The 19,920-nt window shown below is 47.9% G+C and overlaps 2 protein-coding genes across 2 annotated transcripts in view; one reads left to right on the plus strand and one right to left on the minus strand.

Moving 5' to 3' along the window:
• Positions 1–559: 559 nt before the first annotated feature.
• Positions 560–4,113, minus strand: CHKB (choline kinase beta). The gene is made up of 11 exons (XM_069586225.1): positions 3,609–4,113; positions 3,329–3,437; positions 2,936–3,049; positions 2,612–2,745; positions 2,260–2,355; positions 2,002–2,060; positions 1,833–1,914; positions 1,596–1,704; positions 1,348–1,451; positions 1,007–1,088; positions 560–846 (listed from the first exon to the last, which is right to left on the minus strand). Exons 1-11 carry the CDS (start codon positions 3,830–3,832, stop codon positions 772–774), a joined length of 1,188 nt encoding a protein of 395 aa, XP_069442326.1. The 5' UTR covers positions 3,833–4,113; the 3' UTR covers positions 560–771.
• A 68-nt stretch (positions 4,114–4,181) lies between these two features.
• Positions 4,182–19,920, plus strand: part of MAPK8IP2 (mitogen-activated protein kinase 8 interacting protein 2) — a 31,117-nt gene continuing 15,378 nt past the window's right edge. The window contains exon 1 of the mRNA XM_069581890.1: positions 4,182–4,279. The gene's annotated coding sequence lies outside the window, so the exon portion shown is untranslated. The remainder of the gene's footprint in view (positions 4,280–19,920) is intronic.

Here is a 19,920-nt window from a genome sequence, read left to right on the forward strand (position 1 = left end):
TGATGCTTTTGAACTGTGGTGCTGGAGGACTCTTGAGAGTCCCTTGGGCTGCAAGGAGATCCAACCAGTCCATTCTGAAGATCAGCCCTCGGTGTTCTTTGGAGGGAATGATGCTAAAGCTGAAACTCCAGTACTTTGGCCTCATGCGAAGAGTTGACTCATTGGAAAAGACTCTAATGCTGGGAAGGATTCGGGGCAGGAGAAGGGGACGACCGAGGATGAGATGGCTGGATGGCATCACGGACTTGATGGACGTGAGTCTGAGTGAACTCCGGGAGTTGGTGATGGACAGGGAGGCCTGGCGTGCTGCAATTCATGGGGTCACAAAGAGTCGGACACGACTGAGCGACTGAACTGAACTGAAGCTGCAGCCAGGGATGGGGGGTGCAGACGGCTCCCACTGGCAGAATGGCCCCTGACCAGCATCAAGCCCAGATCACCCAACAGCTGTACTTCTCAGGAGGGGAACGCGAGGCTCATTGCAGTGGTCCTTGGTCAATCTGTGTGCAATTCTTGGTGGGTGCTTTCCACAACACCCAAGGAGGGCTAGGACAGGGCATGAGGGGTGCAGCGAGTTTATTGTCTTATGGTGCATACGCCAGGGCTTCTGCCCACTTCCCGCGGGGGGAACCTGGGGTCCGGGGGAGATCAGCCTCCTTAACTCCAGTCTCAGTGCGGCTCAGCCCAGCCCCCTAGGGCTTCCCCTGTGCCCCTCCCCCCAAGGTCCTGCCCTGGAGGCTCCAGGAGAAATGCCAGGAGTTGGAGGCGGAATCAGGATGAGGGGTGCAAGCTGGTCAGCCGGCCCTTCTGCTGGAAGTAGAACTGGAACCGAGACTGCGCATACTCCTAGGCAAAGAATTCCCAGATGGTGAGAATGCTTGGGCCCAGCACCCCCCAGCCCCTCAGTCTGCCCATGGCCACCTGACTACGCATAGATGTCCGAGAGGGCCCGAGGCCCCTGATGCGCTCCCTCCCCACATCTATCGCACGTACCTGGGTTACTTACCAAATAACCAAATTCTATAGTGGACATGGATGCCTGAAGAATGGACCAGAGACCCCAAAAGAAATGAGATGCCAGGGCATACCTAAGGGCAGGAGAAGCGTTCAGAGGACACCCGGCGCCGCCTGAGCCCCGCCACCAGGACGGACGCGCCCCAAGGCTCTGACTGCTCCCCGTCGCCCTAAGCCACCCTGTCCTGACTCTTCCCCGTCTCAAACTGTTCTCCACCAGCCTCAGACCTCACCCTGGCCTCCTGCCGCCACTCTGCACTGACACCTCACCTGCAGCCCGGCGTCTACTCTTCCTCTGCATCCTGCTCTACCCTGCCACCTGCCTCCCCTCACCGATTAGCTTCCACCAGCAAATCTGCTTCCAGGTTCCTCTGCTCCTCTTGGGAGATGGCCTCACCTTTCTTCACCTCTGCCAGGTAGTGGCGAATGAAATGGAGCTGAGATCAAGAGACCAGAGTCAGGAAGTGGGACGCCTGGTGAGGATTTCCCAGTGAACACCCTTCCTCACCATTCCTCCCAGACTTTACCCTTCTTCTCTCGCACAGGCCAGGTCCTGCTGCCCCAGCTTCTGGCCCACATACCTGCTGTCCCTCAGTGGGGTAGTTTGCAGGCTGTGCTTTGTAGAAAGGCCACTCCTCGTGGGTATAATCGTAAACCCACTCACAAAAATGGTTCCCAATGTCAAAGCCCCTGAGGGAATAAGGTGGACACTCAGCCCCAAATACCCTGGGCAGCTAAGATGCAGAGATGAAGGCCTGGTCAGCCTTTCTAGGGCACTGTAGGAACAGGCCCACGGGAGGCCATCTGCTCACCCTCACCTGTAGTTATAACTGCTGTACTCGAAGTCCACCAGCATGAGGCTGTCGGTGTTTTTAGGCTCTGAGAGCAGTAAGATGTTCCCTGGAGGAAAGTGGTGAGATTCTGGTCACTCCAGGGCCCTCTGGCCCCCCTCACCTGAGGCTGGGAGACTCAGATGCCTTCTCTTACCTTCTTGGATATCATTGTGGCAAAAGACCACTGGTGATGGGGTAGTGTCTAGCAGCTTCCTGTAGGGGAACAGGGGCATGGGTCCTGAGCCAGAGTGACAAAGGAGGGTCAGAAGCATCTTTGTGGGCTAGGCCTTGATTCTAGCCCTCAGCAAATCCTGGGGAGGACCCCACTAGGTGCCCACACCCCACACTTCCTGTGCTCTCTGTCCAGCCCCCTCCCAGACCCCTGCCCCTACCCTGTCCTGTCTGCCCCCACCTGAGGTTGCCCATCTCATCCTTCAAGCTGTACATCTCCAGCAGGTTCATCTGGGGAAGGCCGGTAGGGGGCAGGTCCTGGATCTGCTTTAAGTACCTAAAGCCCAAATAACAGGATCCACTCAGTGTACCATCCCTCCCCTCTCCCCTCGGCCAGGCTGTCCTGCCTGTCTGTCACTGAATGGCTTGTCTGGCAATCTCTGGAAGTCTGTTCTGTAAGAGGTCATATTAGACAGTGGGACACTGGCTTCACTCTCCTGGAGGGGAGGACAGAGCATCAGATACATTCAGTTGCAGCCCAGAGGAGTGACTGGCAGCTTGGGGCTTCAGTCATGTGCGGGCTCCTGACTCACCGCTCCATGGTCCCGAATAGCCAGTGGGGCTCCTTAGTGAAAGGCATCTCCATGCCATGGAACTTAGCCATCTTCGTGGCAATGGCTGCAGACAACACTGGATCTCGAAGCTCATGTGTCTTCAGTGGCCGGCTCTGCACCCAGGAACCTATCAGGGTGGTGAAGGGGCTGGGGCAGGTGGGGGAAGGGTGGGGGAAGGGAGGTGGGGTGGAGTCAGGGCTTGGGGAAAATTCCCTACCTGGGGTGAGGGATGTGAAGGCAGACACTGGGAAGGGGGTTGGGGGGTAAGGAAGTGCTTCGGGTAGGTCAGGGCCGGGCTCGTACTGGGATGTACTGTTCCAGCCGGCCCTCTGGAAAGACTCCGTAGAGCTGGGGCCCCAGCGACCGCTCTGCAAGTATGGCGAACATCACACTTTCAAGGACCAAAGAGTCCACGCCCTGAAGGAAGATGGACAGTGAAGGGACCACAGTCACAAAGGGCCAATGGCAAAGGGACGCTAACACACACGAGGGTCGACTTGCTCCTCCCACAACAGCTGGGACTCACCGCCGGGGGGCGGGGGAGGGGGGGATCCAGAGCGCAGGCATTGGTATCATAATGGACAAAATACTCAACCCCTGAACTTTAGTGTTCTCCACTGCGCAGTGGGGGCCACACCACCTGCCAGACTTGGGCGAGGGGTCCCAAGGCCACGGCGGCCCTCACTCGCCCCTCACCTGCAGGATGGCCCCGTACAGCCGCAGCAGCACCTCCCGGGGCTCCTCGCCAACGCTGGGCAGGTGGTCGGGCAGCGAGCAGCGGAAGAGCAGGTTGCTGAGGCCTCCGCTGCAGACCCACAGCAGGGCGCGCTCAGCCCGCCGTCCGCTCCACCGGCCCGGCGTCCAGCCCCCGCGCCCCGCGCCCCCGGCCCGCCCCCGGCCCAGGAACGCCGAGGGTCCCCAGGGCCCGAGCCCGACCCGGCGCGCGCACAGGAGGGGGTGACCCCTGACCTCCCACCTCACTGGGTCAACCCTCAGCTCCTCCGGCCGCGCCTGGCGCCAGGCCCCGCCCAAGTACTCTCGGCACCACTGGTAGGCGCGGCGCTCGGCGTCTCGTGAGCGCGCCGAGCCACGCCGCCGGCTCGGGGCCGCGTCGGGGCACTTAGCCTGCAGCAAGCTGTCCTTGGTCAGGCAGCCTCCGAGAGGCCCTCCTCCGACCACATCGGTCCCCTCGGCCGCCATGGCTCCGGCGCGGCCGGGCCCACGCCCCGTCGCCGCTGAGGCCCTGCGGGCGCGCTCGGCTCCTTCCGGCCGCGCTCGGCTCCGCTTCCGGCCAGCCTGTGCGGCTCGGGTCGCACTCGGGTCGCCCGGTTCTACTCGGCTCTCGGCGGCCCCGCTCGGCTCTCCAGGAGACAATGGTCCCGGCGCGCGTTCCGACGCTATGCCCCGCCCCTGCTCAGGGCGACGGCCAATGGCCTCTCTCTCCTGGCCCGGCCGCCGAGAGATAGGCCGTTGTTTGGACCGCAACCCGGAAGCAGGAAATGGCGCGGGCCAATCAGAAGCGTTATGAGCGGTCGGGCCCTCGGCGCCTGGCCTGTTACGTGGGCGAATCACGTAGGCTGGTGGCGCGTCCTAGGAGCCGGTCGGACTCTTCAGGGCGGCTACCCGGGAACGCTCCTGTGAGGCAAGGTGGGCCTTCGCCAGGGTCTGGGAGCGCACAGGGCAGCGTGGGCGGCGGCGGCCCCTCGGTGGACACATTTGGCCCCCGGGGCAGTCGGGCAAGGAAGTTCAGTTCAGTCGCTCTGAGGTGTCCGACTCTGCGACCCCATGACCTGTAGCAATCTACATGATTGCTGATATATACGTATATATGATATGTATATGTGGTTGACATGTATACGTATATGATATATATGATTGAATCTATGTGATAGCAGCAGTGTAAAAGGCTGGATGCACCCCCGCTCTCCGGAGCGTCTCTACTAGCTGCAGTGGGAGGAGGCAGATAAACACACAAGACAATTACTCATCGTGAACGGAACTATGCAGGGAACGAGCAGCATGTACTGTGACAGAGAAATGAGAGAGGAAAGCCTTATTTTAGACCAGACAGCGGAGAAGGCCGGAGAAGGCAATGGCAGCCCACTCCAGTACTGTTGCCTGGAAAATCCTATGGGTGGAGGAACCTGGTGGGCTGCAGTCCATGGGGTCTGGAAGAGTCCGACAGGACTGAGCGACTTCTTTCACTTTTCACTTTCATGCCTGGAAGGAGGAAATGGCATCCCACTCCAGTGTTCTTGCCTGGAGAATCCCAGGGACGGGGCAGCCTGGTGGGCTGCCGTCTGTGGGGTTGCACAGAGTCGGACACGACTGAAGCGACTTGGCAGCAGCGGCAGCAGCAGACCAGGTAGTGAGGGCTTTTGTTAAGGCCAGTTCGGTAGCAAAGCCAAGGTCCTATCTGATTTAGTACAGTTGCTCAGTCGTGTCTGGTTCTTTGCAGCCCCATGGACTGCAGCACACCAGGCTTCCTTGTCTGCTACTAACCCCCGGAGCTTGCTCAAACTCATGTCCATCAAGTCAGTGATGGCATCCAACCATCTCATCCTCTGTCCTCCCCTTCATGAGTCTGAGCAAGCTCCAGGAGATGAAGGACAGAGAAGCCTGCCGTGCAGCAGTCCATGGGATCACAAAGAGCTGGACAGGGTTACGTAACTGAACAACAAGAACATGTATGGATGTGAGCATTGGACCATAAGGAAGGCTGAGTGCCTTTTGAGCACCGAAGAATTGATGCTTTTGAACTATGGTATTGGAGAAGACTTCTGAGAGTCCCTTGGATTGCAAGGAGAGCAAATCAGTTGGTACTAAACAAATCAACTCTGAATATTCTTTGGAAGGACTGATGCTGAAGCTGAAGTTCCAGTACTTTGGCCACCTGATGCAAAGAGCTGACTCAGTGGGAAAGACCCTGATGGTGGGAAAGGTTGAGGGCCAGAGGAGAAGGGGGTGGCAGAGAATGAGATGGTTGGATGGCATCATCGACTCAATGAACCTGAGTTTGAGCCAACTGCAGGAGACGGTGAAGGACAGGGAAGGCTGGCGCGCTGCAGCCCATGGGGTCGCAGAGAGTCGGACACGGCTGAGTGAGCAACAACAACAAAGTTCCACTTAAAAAAGGTTTTCCCTTAAAAAGAAAAAGGAGCTCATTTTACGGTGAAACATGGACAACAGTGTGTGAGTTGCCATTTGTTGTTCAGTCACTCAGTCGTGTCTCCCTCTTGGCAGCCCCGTGGACTGCAGCACCACAGTGCAAAAGCGTGAGCTGCCCTGGGGCCCACCACTTCTGTAGCATTCTGTATTAGCTGTAAGCAGCCAGTCTAATGGGAAGACGGAACGGCTTCTTAAAGACTTAGGTAAAGTCCCAGCTCTAGGGCAGGGCCGTGAGGACTTGGGGCGCGTACACTGCATCCAGGAGCAGCGACACAGGCCCAAGAGCCCAAGGGGTTGAGCCCCCTGTTGCTCACCGCCATACTCAGCGACCCACTTGCAGACTTAGCGACTTCTGTCTCTGTAGCATTAAGCTCTGCTGGGTTAGACCCCCTGGTTCCCAGGTAGGGAACACTTCCAAAGGGAACTTCCTCTGCTTCCAGGGAAGGACGCCTCCACTGAACCAGGATCTGCAAATTCCACCAGGTCATTTTGATCTCCTCATGCTGGCAAACCAGCAGGCAAAGAAGGAGGGGAAAATAGACCCCAATTACTAAGAGTAGATAGGGTCGCTGCTACTTAATGGGGCGATCAGGAGTTGGTCTGCATGGAGACCAAAGCATAGTTAATACCTATTTATCTCAAACTATTCTAGAAAACTGAAGAGGTGGGAATGCTTCATAACTCATTTTTAAGGCCAGCATCACCCAGATTACAAAAGCAGATAACAGCACACACACATGGTACCATGTCTGATGAACACAGATTGAAAAATCCTCAACAAAACACTAGCAAACCAAATACAATACATTAAAAGGACCATACACCATGATCAAGTGGGACTTATCCCAGGGATTCAAAGATGGTTCAGTATCCCCAAATCAATATGATATACCACATTAACAAAACAAAGGATGAAAACCTTATGATTTTCTCAATAGACGAAGAAAAAGGATTTGATTCAACACCCATTTATGGTTTATTTTTATTATTATTATTTTTTTAATACAGAATCAGTGTTAGTAATTACAGCAGTAATTGTTAATCTCGGTTAACTAATACTGTTAACTAACAACTAACATTGCTAACTGTTAATTAACACTGTTAACTAACACAGTTAACACTGCTAACTGTTAACTAACAGTGTTAGTCTGTTATAGCTGTGAAAGTGAAAGTGAAGTCGCTCAGTCGTGTCAGACTCTTCGTGACCCTGTGGACTGTAGCCCACCGGGCTCCTCTGTTCATCGGATTCTCCAGGCAAGAATACTGGAGTGGGTTGCCATTTCCTTCTCCACCATTTATGGTTTAAAAAAGATAAAGTGAGCATAGAAGGAATGTACCTCAACATAATAAGGGCCATACGTGGTGATGGGTTTGATCCCTGGGTTGGGAAGATCCCTGGAGAAGAAAATGACAACCCACTCCAGTTTTCTTGCCTAAAAATTTCCATGGACTGTGGAACCCGGAGGGCTTACAGTCCATGGGGTCATGGAAGAGTCAGATACGACTTAGCAAATAAACAGCAACAGGATGAGCCCATAGCTAACATCATAATCAGTGGAGAAAAATGGAAAGTTACCTCTAAAATCAGAAGCAAGACAAAAATGCACACTCTCACCACTCTTATTCAACGCAGTCCTGGAAAACCTGGCAAGAGCAGTTAGGCAAGATAAAGAAATAAAAGGCACCCAGCTTGGAAAGGAAGAAGTGAAGCTGCCACTATTTGCAGATGACATGACTTTGCATGTAGAAAACCCCAAAGACCCCACCACAAGTATTAGAGACTGGATAAGAAGGAGCAAGACACGGGTAGGGGATTAAGAAGTGCAGTCTGCCTCTTTATGTCCATGTGTAGAGTGAGTAATCTATGAGGGTGTACTGCACAGCGCAGGGAATACAGCCGATATTTCATAACGACGATGAACGGAGTGTAAACTCTAAGATGGTGGATCACTGTGTTGTACACCTGGGGTTCATATATGTAAATCAGTGTACCTCAATAAAAAGAAAATAGGGAAAGTATATATTTCAGTGAAAACATTTCTGTGAAGCTATAAGGAGTTTCAGCTTTAACTTCCTGATAATAAATGGGATATTTTTAAATTTTCTGGGGAAAAAGAAATAATAAATATGGTAAAATTGTGGGGCACAAAATCAACATAAAAAAATCTGTTGCACTTAGGGAATACCCTGGTTGACCAGTGATTAGGACTCCATGCTTTCACTGTCAAGGGCCCAAGTTTGATCCCTGGTCTGGGAACTAAGATTCCATGCCATGTGGCATGACAAAAAAAAAAAGAAAATTCTATTTGCTAACAATGAGCTAACATAAAGAGAAATGAAGCAAAATTCCAAAAAGATTTCTGTTCTAACTTGTTTCTCCTCCTCTGTTCCAGCCTTTTACATTTAGCTTATTTTTGTTTTTATATTAGAGTTCATTTCTTGAGACAGCCAGTAGTTGGGTCTCATTTTTTATACAGTCTAACAGTCTCTGCATTGTAACTTAAGAGTTTAGAAGATTTCTATTTAATGAAATTGACATCTTGGTCTTAAAATTACCATCTTGCTATTTCTTTTATATTTGTCCCATCTTTGTTTTATTTATCTTTTTTTTTTAACCTTTGCTTTATTTATTTTTTTAAAGGCTCCTTAATCTTTTAAAAAAAACCATAATTTTATTTATTTATTTTTGACTGTTCACCAAGAAAGCCCTGTTTATCTTATTTTTGCTTTCTTATTAAACAAGTCTGTTTCAAAATTCCATTTTATCTTCACTCAGCTAACTGGCTATATCTCTGTTAATTATTATTATTTTTTGCCATGCCGCACGATATGCAGGATCTTAGTTTCCTGACTAAGGACTGAACCCATGCCCCCTGCATTGGAAGCGTGGAGTCTTAATTACTGGACCAGCAGGCAAGTCTCTCTGTGATTTTTATTGTGTATTCTCTAGATTTTATAGTACGTCTTTTTCGGTTATCATTGTCTACTCTCAAGTAATAATAATCTCACATATAAGAATCTCAGTCACTAAGTCATGTCCAACTCTTTGCAACCCCATGAACTATATATGTAGCACATCAGACTTCCCTTTTTCTTCACTATCTCCCAGAGCTTGCTCAGACTCATGTCCACTGAGTCAGTGATGCCATCCAACTATCTCATCCTCGCTTCTGCCTTCTCCTCCTGCCCTCGATCTTTCCTAGCATCAGAATCTTTTACAATGAGTTGACTCTTCCCATCAGGTGGCCAAAATATTGGAGCTTCAGTTTCAGCATCAGTCCTTCCAGTGAATATTCAGGATTGATTTCCTTTGGGATAGACCGGTTTGTTCTCCTTGCAGTCCAAGGGACTGTCAGGACTCTTCTCTAGCACCACAGTTTGAAAGCATCAGTTCTTCAGCACTCAGCCTTATTTATGGTCCAACTCTCACATCCATGCATGACTCCTGGAAAAACCGTAGCTTTGGCTATACAGACCTTTGTTGGTAAAGTGATGTCTCTGCTTTGTTAATACGTTGTCTAGGTTTGCCATAGCTTTTCTTCCAAGGAGCAAGCATCTTTGAATTTCATGGCTGCAGTCACCATCTGAAGTAATTTTGGAGCCCGAGAAAATAAAGTCTGTCACTGTTTCCATTGTTTCCCCATCTGTTTGCCATGAAGTGATGGGACCAGATGCCGTGATCTTAGTTTCTTGAATGTTGAGCTTTAAGCCAGCTCTCGCCTTCGTCCAGAGGCTCTTCACCTCCTCCTCACTTTCTGCCGTAAGGGTGATGTCATGTAATGGGACCAGATGCCGTGATCTTAGTTTCTTGAATGTTGAGCTTTAAGCCAGCTTTTTCACTCTGCTCTTTCGCCTTCATCCAGAGGCTCTTCAGCTCCTCCTCACTTTCGGCCGTGAGGGTGGTGTCATCTGCACGCGTGTGCTCAGCCCCTTCAGTCGTGTCCGACTCTTTGCGACCCAGTGGCCCGCCAGTCTCCTCTGTCCATGGGATTCTCCAGGCATGAATACTGGAGTGGGTTGCTGTGCCCTCCTCCTGGAATCATTTGCATATCTGAGATTATTGATATTTCTCCTGGCAATCTTGATTCTGGCTTGTGATTCATCCAGCCTGGCATTTCACATGATGTACTCTGCATAGAAGTTGAATAAGCAGGTTGAAACATACAGCCTTGATATATTCCTTTCCCAATTTTGAACCAGTGAGTTGTTCCATGTAAGGTATAACTATTCCTTCTTGCCCTGAATACAGGTTTCTCAGGAGACAGGTAAGGTGGTCCAGTATTCCTATCTGTAACAATTTTCCAGTTTGTTGTGATCCACACAATCAAAGGCCTTAGCATAGTTAATGAAGCAGAAGTAGATTTTTTTGGGAATTCCTTTGCTTTTTCTATGATCCAGTGGATGCTGGCAATGTGATCTCTGGTTCCTGTGCCTTTTCTTTTTTAACAGTTTGTTTGTTGATGTATTCTGGTCTGTGCCGGGCCTTCGTTGCTGTGTGCACACTGGCTTCTCTAGTTGGGCTGAGTGAGGCAGCTCTCTGGCTGCGGTGCTCAGCCTTCTCACTGTGGCGGCCTCTCTTGCTGCAAAGCACAGGCTCGAGGGCACGTGAGCGTCAGTGGTTGTGGTGCTCGGGCTCAGCTGTTCTGTGGCATGTGAGATCTTCTCAGACCAGGCATGGAACCTGTGTCCCCTGCAGTGGCTGGCAATTCCTTACCACTGAGCCACCAAGGAATCTCCTCCTCAACCTCCTCTACCTTTTGTAAATCCAGTTTGTACATCTGGAAGTTCTCAGTTCACATACTGATGAAACCTAGCTTTAAAGATTTTGAGCATCACCGTGCTAGCATGTGGAATGAGTGCACTCGTATGGTAGTCTGAGCATTCTTTGACATTGCCTTTCCTTGGGATTCCCTGCTGGCTCAGAGGTTAAAGCGTCTGCCTCCAATGCGGGAGACCTGGGTTCGATCCCTGGGTCGGGAAGATCCCCTGGAGAAGGAAATGGCAACCCACTCCGGTATTCTTACCTGGAGAATCCCATGGACAGAGAAGCCTGGTAGCCTATAGTCCACGGGGTCGCACAGAGTTAGACGCGACTGAGCGACTTCACTTTCTTCGGGATTAGAATGGAAATCGACCTTTCCCAGTCTTGTGACCGCTACTGAGTTTTCCAGACTCTCTAGCGTGCTGAGTGCAGCAGCTGCACAGCGTCATCTCTCAGGATCTGGAAGAGCTCAGCTGCAGTCCCATCACCTCCACCAACTTTGTTTCTAGTAATGCTTCCTAAGGCCCATTTGGCTTCACATTCCAGGCTGTAGGTGAACGGCCATACCATCATGGTTGTCTGGGTGATTAAGACCTTATTTGTACAGTTCTTCTGTGTATTCTTGCCACCTGTTCGTAATCTCTTCTGCTTCTGTTAGGTTCTTGCCGTTTCTCTCCTTTATTGTGCCCATCTTTGCATCAAGTGTTCCCTCGGTATCTCTGACTTTGTTTCTTCTTAAACAATTTTATCTGTTTTCTTTCGGCCGCACTGTGTGTGTTGCTGCGCAGCCTTTTCTCGGTGTGGCAAGCAGGCGCTCCTCTCTAGCTGCAGTGTGCGGGACTCTCACTGGGGCGGCTTCTCTTGCGAGCTTGAACTGCAGGGCGTGTGGCCTTCAGTGCTCCAGTTGCTTCTGTAGCTGCAGGCTCATTGCTGCAGCAGCTCCCAGGCTCGAGGGCACAGGCTCAGCAGCTGCGGCGCATGCCCTTAGTTGCTCTGCAGCGTGTGGGATCTTCCCAGACCAGGGATCAAACCCATGTCTCCCGCACTGGTGAGAGTGAAAGTGAAGTAGCTGTGTCTGAGTCTTTGCTACCGTGTGGTCTGTAGCCCGCCAGGCTCCTTCCATCCATGGGATTTTCCAGGCAAGAATACTGGAGTGGGTTGCCGTTTCCTTCTCCAGGGGATCTTCCCAACCCAGGGATCGAACCCAGGTTTCCCACACTGCAGGCAGACACTTTACCGTCCGAGTTCAGTTCAGTTCAGTCGCTCAGTCGTGTCCAACTCTTTGCGACGCCATGAATCGCAGCACGCCAGGTCTCCCTGTCCATCACCAACTCCCGGAGTTCACTCAGACTCACGTCCATCGAGTCCGTGATGCCATCCAGCCATCTCATCCTGGGTCGTCCCCTTCTCCTCCTGCCCCCAATCCCTCCCAGCATCAGGGTCTTTTCCAATGAGTCAACTCTTCGCATGAGGTGGCCAAAGTGCTGGAGCTTCAGCTTTAGCATCATTCCTTCCAAAGAACACCCAGGGCTGATCTCCTTCAGAATGGACTGGTTGGATCTCCTTGCAGTCCAAGGGACTCTCAAGAGTCTTCTCCAACACCACAGTTCAAAAGCATCAATTCTTCGGCGCTCAGCTTTCTTCACAGTCCAACTCTCACATCCATACATGACCACAGGAAAAACCATAGACTTGACTAGACGGACCTGAGTTGGCAAAGTAATGTCTCTGCTTTTGAATACAGTACTATCTAGGTTGCTCATAACTTTTCTTCCAAGGAGTAAGCGTCTTTTAATTTCATGGCTGCAGTCACCATCTGCAGTGATTCTGGAGCCCAAAAAAATAAAGTCTGACACTGTTTCTACTGTTTCTCCATCTATTTCCCATGAAGTGATGGGACCAGATGCCATGATCTTCGTTTTCTGAATGTTGAGCTTTAAGCCGACTTTTTCACTCTCCTCTTTCACTTTCATCAAGAGGCTTTTTAGTTCCCCTTCACTTTCTGCCATAAGGGTGGTGCCATCTGCATATCTGAGGTTATTGATATTTCCCCCGGCAATCTTGATTCCAGCTTGTGCTTCTTCCAGCCCAGTGTTTCTCATGATGTACTCTGCATATAAGTTAAATAAGCAGGGTGACAGTATACAGCCTTGATGTACTCCTTTTCCTATTTGGTACCAGTCTGTTGTTCCATGTCCAGTTTTAACTGTTGCTTCCTGACCTGTGGCGGTGGCGGTCTGGTATTCCCATCTCTTTCAGAATTTTCCACAGTTGATTGTGATCCACACAGTCAAAGGCTTTGGCTTAGTCAATCAAGCAGAAATAGATGTTTTTCTGGAACTCTCTTGCTTTTTCCATGATCCAGCGGAGGTTGGCAATTTGATCTCTGGTTCCTCTGCCTTTTCTAAAACCAGCTTGAACATCAGGGAGTTCACGGTTCACGTATTGCTGAACCACCAGGAAATTGCTGCATTGGTGGGTGGATTCTTTACCACTGAGCTCCCAGGGAAGCCCTCTCCAGTTCTCTTGAAGAGATCTCTAGTCTTTCCCATTCTGTTGTTTTCCTCTATTTTCATTGTTCACTTGCAAAGGCTTTCTTTTGTCTCCTTGCTGTTCTTTGGAACTCTGCATTCAGTTGCGTACATCTTTCCCTTTCTCCTTTGCCTTTGGGGCCTAGACTTGGATTACTCTGCTGTTGAACGGTTTGCCTTGGAAACAGAGATCATCCCATTGTTTCTGAGACTGGGCACAAGCACTGCCTTTCAGGCTCCTGTTGGCGGTTCGGTCTCCTCCCTTTTTCCCAAGAGTGGAATCTTACAGCCGTGGGTCCCCAGTGCTTCCTCCCTTCCCTTGTGCTGTTGAATGTGTTGCTTACACGTATGTTTTGAATCCTGCGTTGCCAGTTTAAAAAATGTGTACAGTCAGTTATACTGTAAAGGAATTCAAGCACAAGAGAAGGCTCACCCTCCGTCCTCTTGGCTCCTTTGTGCAGACCCAGGCACTCCTCTGTTGTGGTGTATCCATTCTACAGAACTTACTTTAATATTCTGTGTATTGTGGATATGCTAGTGGGGAATTATCTCAGGTTCTGTTTGTCTCTAGTTGTCTTTAATTTCACTGTTACTTTTTGGAGGATATTTTCACTGCATGTAGACTACTAAGTTGACAGGTGTTTTCCTTTTAGCAATTGAAAGAGGTCATTCCATTTACTATGGTTTACATGGTTTCTTAGGAGAAACCAGCAAAAAATCTTCTCTTTATTTACTGATATGCATGCGTCTTTCTTTTTTCTGGCTGTTTTTTAATACTTTCTGGATATTATTAATTTTTAGCAAGTAGGTTATTATATGTTTTCAAGTAGTTTATTTTGTGTTTATCCTGCTTGAGATTTGTTGAGTGTTTTGGGCCTGTGGGTTTATAGTTTGCAAAAGCTTTGGAAACATTTCAGCCATTATTTCTTTCAGTACGTTTGTGTGTGTACCTACTGTGTGTTTCTAATTGTACTGTTCTGAGACTGCCTGATATTTTCCCAGAGGTCAATGATGCTTGGTTAATTAAAAAAAATTTTTTTTTCTTGCTGCTTCAGTTTGGATAGTTTCATTTTATATACTGAATTTTCATTTCCCAAAGTTCCATTTGATTCTTTTTTACCTCTTCCCTTTATTTGCTTATTGTGTTTATGTCTCCTATAAATTCTTGAGTATGTTTATAACAGTTGTTCTAATGTCCATGGCTGTTAATTCCATCACTTCTGTCCTTTCCAAGTCTGTTTTGACTGATGTTTTTCCCTCCAGATTTTTCCTGCTTCCTTGTAGGTCTGGGAATTTGTTTTTTTAATTAGATGCAGGACAAAAGTGCCTGGATTTCATCATCTTCCTCTAAACAGTATTGAAGTTGGTTCTGGAAGTCAGCTGAGTGTCTTGTGAGCAGCCTGACTCTTCTCAGGTCTGTTTTAAAGCTGTTAGCGTCGTCTACAGTGGCCTCTGCTTGGGGGCTAGTGTTACACGTGCTTTCGGAGTTTCTGCCTTATAGTTTCCCAGTAGGTTTTCTTTAAACAGTCTTATAGAATTTTATTCTACATAAGCATGATTGAGCATTTACTAAAACTTATGGGGATCCTATTTTAGCTTTCTGGAATTCTTTCTCTGAATTGATCCCTTTTCTTTATTATTTTTATCTGAAAATTCCAAATACCTCAGCCTCCCCAAACTCTGACTTCTGTCTCCCAACTCATCAAGACCCCCCGCCTAAACTGGGCCTCTTCCCTGCACTGCAACCTGTAAATGCCTCCACAGCAATCGTAGGCTTTATGTAATTTGCTTCCTTTGTGTCGGTGATCACAGCCCTGTACTGTCCTTTATCCAATATCTGAAAATCATTGCTTTTAATATTTTGTTCATTTTTCTGGATTTCACCCCTTTGGCAAGTGGGCAAGTCCAATGATGTTATTCTGTAATGACTAGAAGCCATTTTTACAATCACAATTAATTGCTGAATGTTATAAAAATCGCATCTGTTGGCATGATCATGCAGTGTCCCTCTCTTTATCCATGAATGTGTTGGATTACCATTAAAAATGAAAGTAGGATGTTGAGCCATCCTTGAATTTCTGGGTTAAACCCATGTGATCAAAATGCATTTACAGAAATAAACTATTGCATTTTGCTAGCTGATACTTTGTTGGGACTTTTGCACATGCTTATTAATGAAAAAGGCATAATATCCGTTAATTTTCTTGAGCTATTCTTACCACACTGTAGCTTCATCAAATGAGTGGAGATGTAATGTGGTGAGCTAGATTCCTAAATGGAACTTCCTGCTGAAAATGGTTAAAAATCCAGTAGAAACTATTTTTCTTAAGAACTGTTTTCTAAGAACACTGATGAAGTAAGAAAACAGTGACTAAATAAGACAAGAAACCCAGAGGGACAAGTGGATTACTGCATGTTACTTTTGATCAGAGGCATTTGGAGAACCAAGAAAATTTGGATTGGGGATTTATAGCCTATGCCTTGTTGAATAGTGTCCATCCCCTCCCCCACCCCACAATTCATAACTACTGAGAACCTCAGAATGTGACTTTGTTTAGAAATAGGGTCTTTGCAGATAACATTAGTTAAGATAGGATCTCACAAGCTGGAATCAAGATTGCTGGGAGAAATATCAACCTCAGATATGTAGATGATACCATTTTAATGGCAGAAAGTGAAGAGGAACTAAAATAAACAGCCTCTTGATGAGGGTGAAAGAGGGAGTGAAAAATCTGGCTTAAAACTCAATATTCAAAAAGTGAATATCAGAGCATCTGATCCCATCACTATATGGCAAATAGATGAGGGAAAAGTGGAAACAGTGTCAAACCTTATTTTCTTGGGCTCCAGAATCACTGCTGACAGTGACTACAGCCATGAAATTAAAAGACACTTGCTCCTTGGAAGAAAAGCTAAGACAAACCTAAACAGCAGATTAAAAAGCAGAGACATCACTTTACCAACAAAGGTCTGTCTAGCCAAAGCTATGGTTTTCCCAGTGGTCATATATGGATGTGAGAGTTGGACCATAAAGGAGGCTGAGTGCTGAAGAACTGAGGCTTTCGAACCATGGTGTTGGGGAAGACTCCTGAGAGTCCCTTGGACAGCAAGGAGAACAAACCAGTCAATCCTAAAAGAAATCAACCCTGAATGTTCATTGGAAGGACTAATGCTGAGGCTGAAGCTCCAGTATTTGGCCACCTGATGTGAAGAGCTGACTCACTGGAAAAGACCCTGATGCTGGGAAAGACTGAGGGCAAGAGGAGAAGTGGGCGACAGGGGATGAGGTGGTTGGATGGCATCAGTGACTCAATGGACATGAGTTTTAGCAAACTCAGGGAGATAGTGAAGGATAGGAAAGCCTGGTGTGCTGCAGACTTGACTTAGTGACTCAACAACAACAAGGCCATACTCGATTGGGCTTCCCAGATGGCTCAGTGGTAACGAATTTGCCTGACAATGCGGGAGATGCCAGAGACTTGGGTTCCATCCCTGGGCTGGGAAGATCCCTTGGAGGAGGAAATGGCTATCCACTCCAGTATTTCTGCGTAGATAATCCCTAGGAGGGCCTAGAGGAGCTATCCCGTGTTGAAGGTCAGGAACTGTGGCGGTAAGGAGATACCCCTCGTCCAAGGTAAGGAGCAGCAGCTGTGCTTTGCTGGAGCAGCCGTGAAGAGATACTCCACGCCCAAGGTAAGAGAAACCCAAGTAAGATGGTAGGTGTTGCAAGAGGGCATCAGAGGGCAGACACACTGAAACCATACTCACAGAAAACTAGTCAATCTAATCACACTAGGACCACAGCCTTGTCTAACTCAATGAAACCAAGCCATGCCTGTGGGGCAACTCAAGATGGGTGGGTCATGGTGGAGAGGTCTGACAGAATGTGGTCCACTGGAGAAGGGAATGGCAAACCACTCCAGTATTCTTGCCTTGAGAACCCCATGAACAGTATGAAAAGACAAAATGATAGGATACCGAAAGAGGAACTCCCCAGGTCGGTAGGTGCCCAATATGCTACTAGAGATCAGGGGAGAAATAACTCCAGAAAGAATGAAGGGATGGAGCCAAAGCAAAAACAATACCCAGTTATGGATGTGACTGGTGATAGAAGCAAGATCCGATGCCACAAAGAGCAATATTGCATAGGAACCTGGAATGTCAGGTCCATAAATCAAGGCAAACTGGAAGTGGTCAAACAAGAGATGGCAAGGGTGAACGTCGACATTCTAGGAATCAACAAACTAAAATGGACTGGAATGGGTGAATTTAACTCAGATGACCATTATATCTACTACTGCGGGCAGGAATCCTTCAGAAGAAATGGAGTAGCCATCGTGGTCAACGAAACAGTCCGAAATGCAGTAATTGGATGCAGTCTCAAAAACGGCAGAATGATCTCTGTTCGTATCCAAGGCAAACCATTCAATATCACAGTTATCCAAGTCTATGCCCCAACCAGTAATGTTGAAGAAACTGGAGTTGAATGGTTTTATGAAGACCTACAAGACCTTTTAGGACTATCACCCCAAAAAGATGTCCTTTTCATTACAGGGGACTGGAATGCAAAAGTAAGAAGTCAAGAAACACCTGGAGTAACAGGCAAATTTGGCCTTGGAATGTGGAATGAAGCAGGGCAAAGACTAATAGAGTTTTGCCAAAAAAATGCACTGGTCCTAGCAAACACCCTCTTCCAACAACACAAGAGAAGACTCTACACATGGACATCACCAGATGGTCAACACCGAAATCAGATTGATTATATTCTTTGCAGCCAAAGATGGAGAAGCTCTATACAGTCAACAAAAACAAGACCAGGAGCTGACTGTGGCTCAGATCATGAACTCCTTATTACCAAATTCAGACTCAAATTGAAGAAAATAGGGAAAACCGCTAGACCATTCAGGTATGACCCAAATCAAATCCCTGATGATTATACAGTGGAAGTGAGAAATAGATTTAAGGGTCTAGATCTGATAGATAGAGTGCCTGATGAACTATGGAATGAGGTTCATGGCATTGTACAGGGGACGGGGATCAAGACCATCCCCATGGAAAAGAAATGCAAAAAAGCAAAATGGCTGTCTGGGGAGGCCTTACAAATAGCTGTGAAAAGAAGAGAGGTGAAAAGCAAAGGAGAAAAGGAAAGATATAAGCATCTGAATGCAGAGTTCCAAAGAATAGCAAGAAGAGATAAGAAAGCCTTCCTCAGTGATCAGTGCAAAGAAACAGAGGAAAACAACAGAATGGGAAAGACTATGGATCTCTGCAAGAAAATTAGAGATACCAAGGGAACATTTCATGCAAAGATGGGCTCGATAAAGGACAGAAATGGTAGGGACCTAACAGAAGCAGAAGATATTAAGAAGAGGAGGCAAGAATACACAGAAGAACTGTACAAAAAAGATCTTCACCATCCGGATAATCATGATGGTGTGATCACTCATCTAGAGCCAGACATCCTGGAATGTGAAGTCAAGTGGGCCTTAGAAAGCATCACTATGAACAAAGCTAGTGGAGGTGATGGAATTCCAGTTGAGCTCTTTCAAATCCTGAAAGATGATGCTGTGAAAGTGCTGCACTCAATATGCCAGCAAATTTGGAAAACTCAGCAGTGGCCACAGGACTGGAAAAGGTCAGTTTTCATTCCAATTCCAAAGAAAGGCAATGCCAAAGAATGCTCAAACTACCGCACAATTGCACTCATCTCACATGCTAGTAAAGTATTTCTCAAAATTCTCCAAGCCAGGCTTCAGCAATACATGAACCGTGAACTCCCTGATGTTCGAGCTGGTTTTAGAAAGGGCAGAGGAACCAGAGATCAAATTGCCAACATCCGCTGGATCATGGAAAAAGGAAGAGAGTTCCAGAAAAACATCTATTTCTGCTTTATTGACTATGCCAAAGCCTTGACTGTGTGGATTACAATAAACTGTGGAAAATTCTTAAAGAGATGGGAATACCAGACCACCTATCCTGCCTCTTGAGAAATCTGTATGCAGGTCAGGAAGCAAGAGTTAGTACTGGACATGGAACAACAGACTGGTTCCAAATAGGAAAAGGAGTACATCAAGGCTGTATAGTGTCACCCTGCTTATTTAACTTTTATGCAGAGTACATCATGAGAAATGCTGGACTAGAAGAAACACAAGCTGGAATCAAGATTGCCAGGAGAAATATTAATAACCTCAGATATGCAGATGATACCATACCATACCTTATGGCAGAAAGTGAAGAGGAGCTAAAAAGCCTCTTGATGAAAATGAAAGAGGAGAGTGAAAAAGTTGGCTTAAAGCTCAACATTCAGAAAACGAAGATCATGGCATCCGGTCCCATCACTTCATGGGAAATAGATGGGTAAACAGTAGAAACAGTGTCAGACTTTATTTTTTTGGGCTCCAGAATCACTGCAGATGGTGATTGCAGCCATGAAATTAAAAGACAGTTACTCCTTGGAAGAAAAGTTATGACCAACCTAGATAGTATATTCAAAAGCAGAGACGTTACTTTGCCAACTCAGGTCCGTCTAGTCAAGGCTATGGTTTTTCCTGTGGTCATGTATGGATGTGAGAGTTGGACTGTGAAGAAGGCTGAGTGCTTAAGAATTGATGCTTTTGATCTGTGCTGTTGGAGAAGACTCTTGAGAGTCCCTTGGACTGCAAGGAGATCCAACCAGTCCATTCTGAAGGAGATTAACCCTGGGATTTCTTTGGAAGGTATGATGCTAAAGCTGAAGCTCCAGTACTTTGGCCACCTCATGCGAAGAGTTGACTCATTGGAAAAGACTCTGATGCTGGGAGGGATTGGGTGGCAGGAGGAGAAGGGGA

This window comes from Ovis canadensis, chromosome 3, assembly GCF_042477335.2.
Source record: "Ovis canadensis isolate MfBH-ARS-UI-01 breed Bighorn chromosome 3, ARS-UI_OviCan_v2, whole genome shotgun sequence".
NCBI classification, from domain to species: domain Eukaryota; kingdom Metazoa; phylum Chordata; class Mammalia; order Artiodactyla; family Bovidae; genus Ovis; species Ovis canadensis.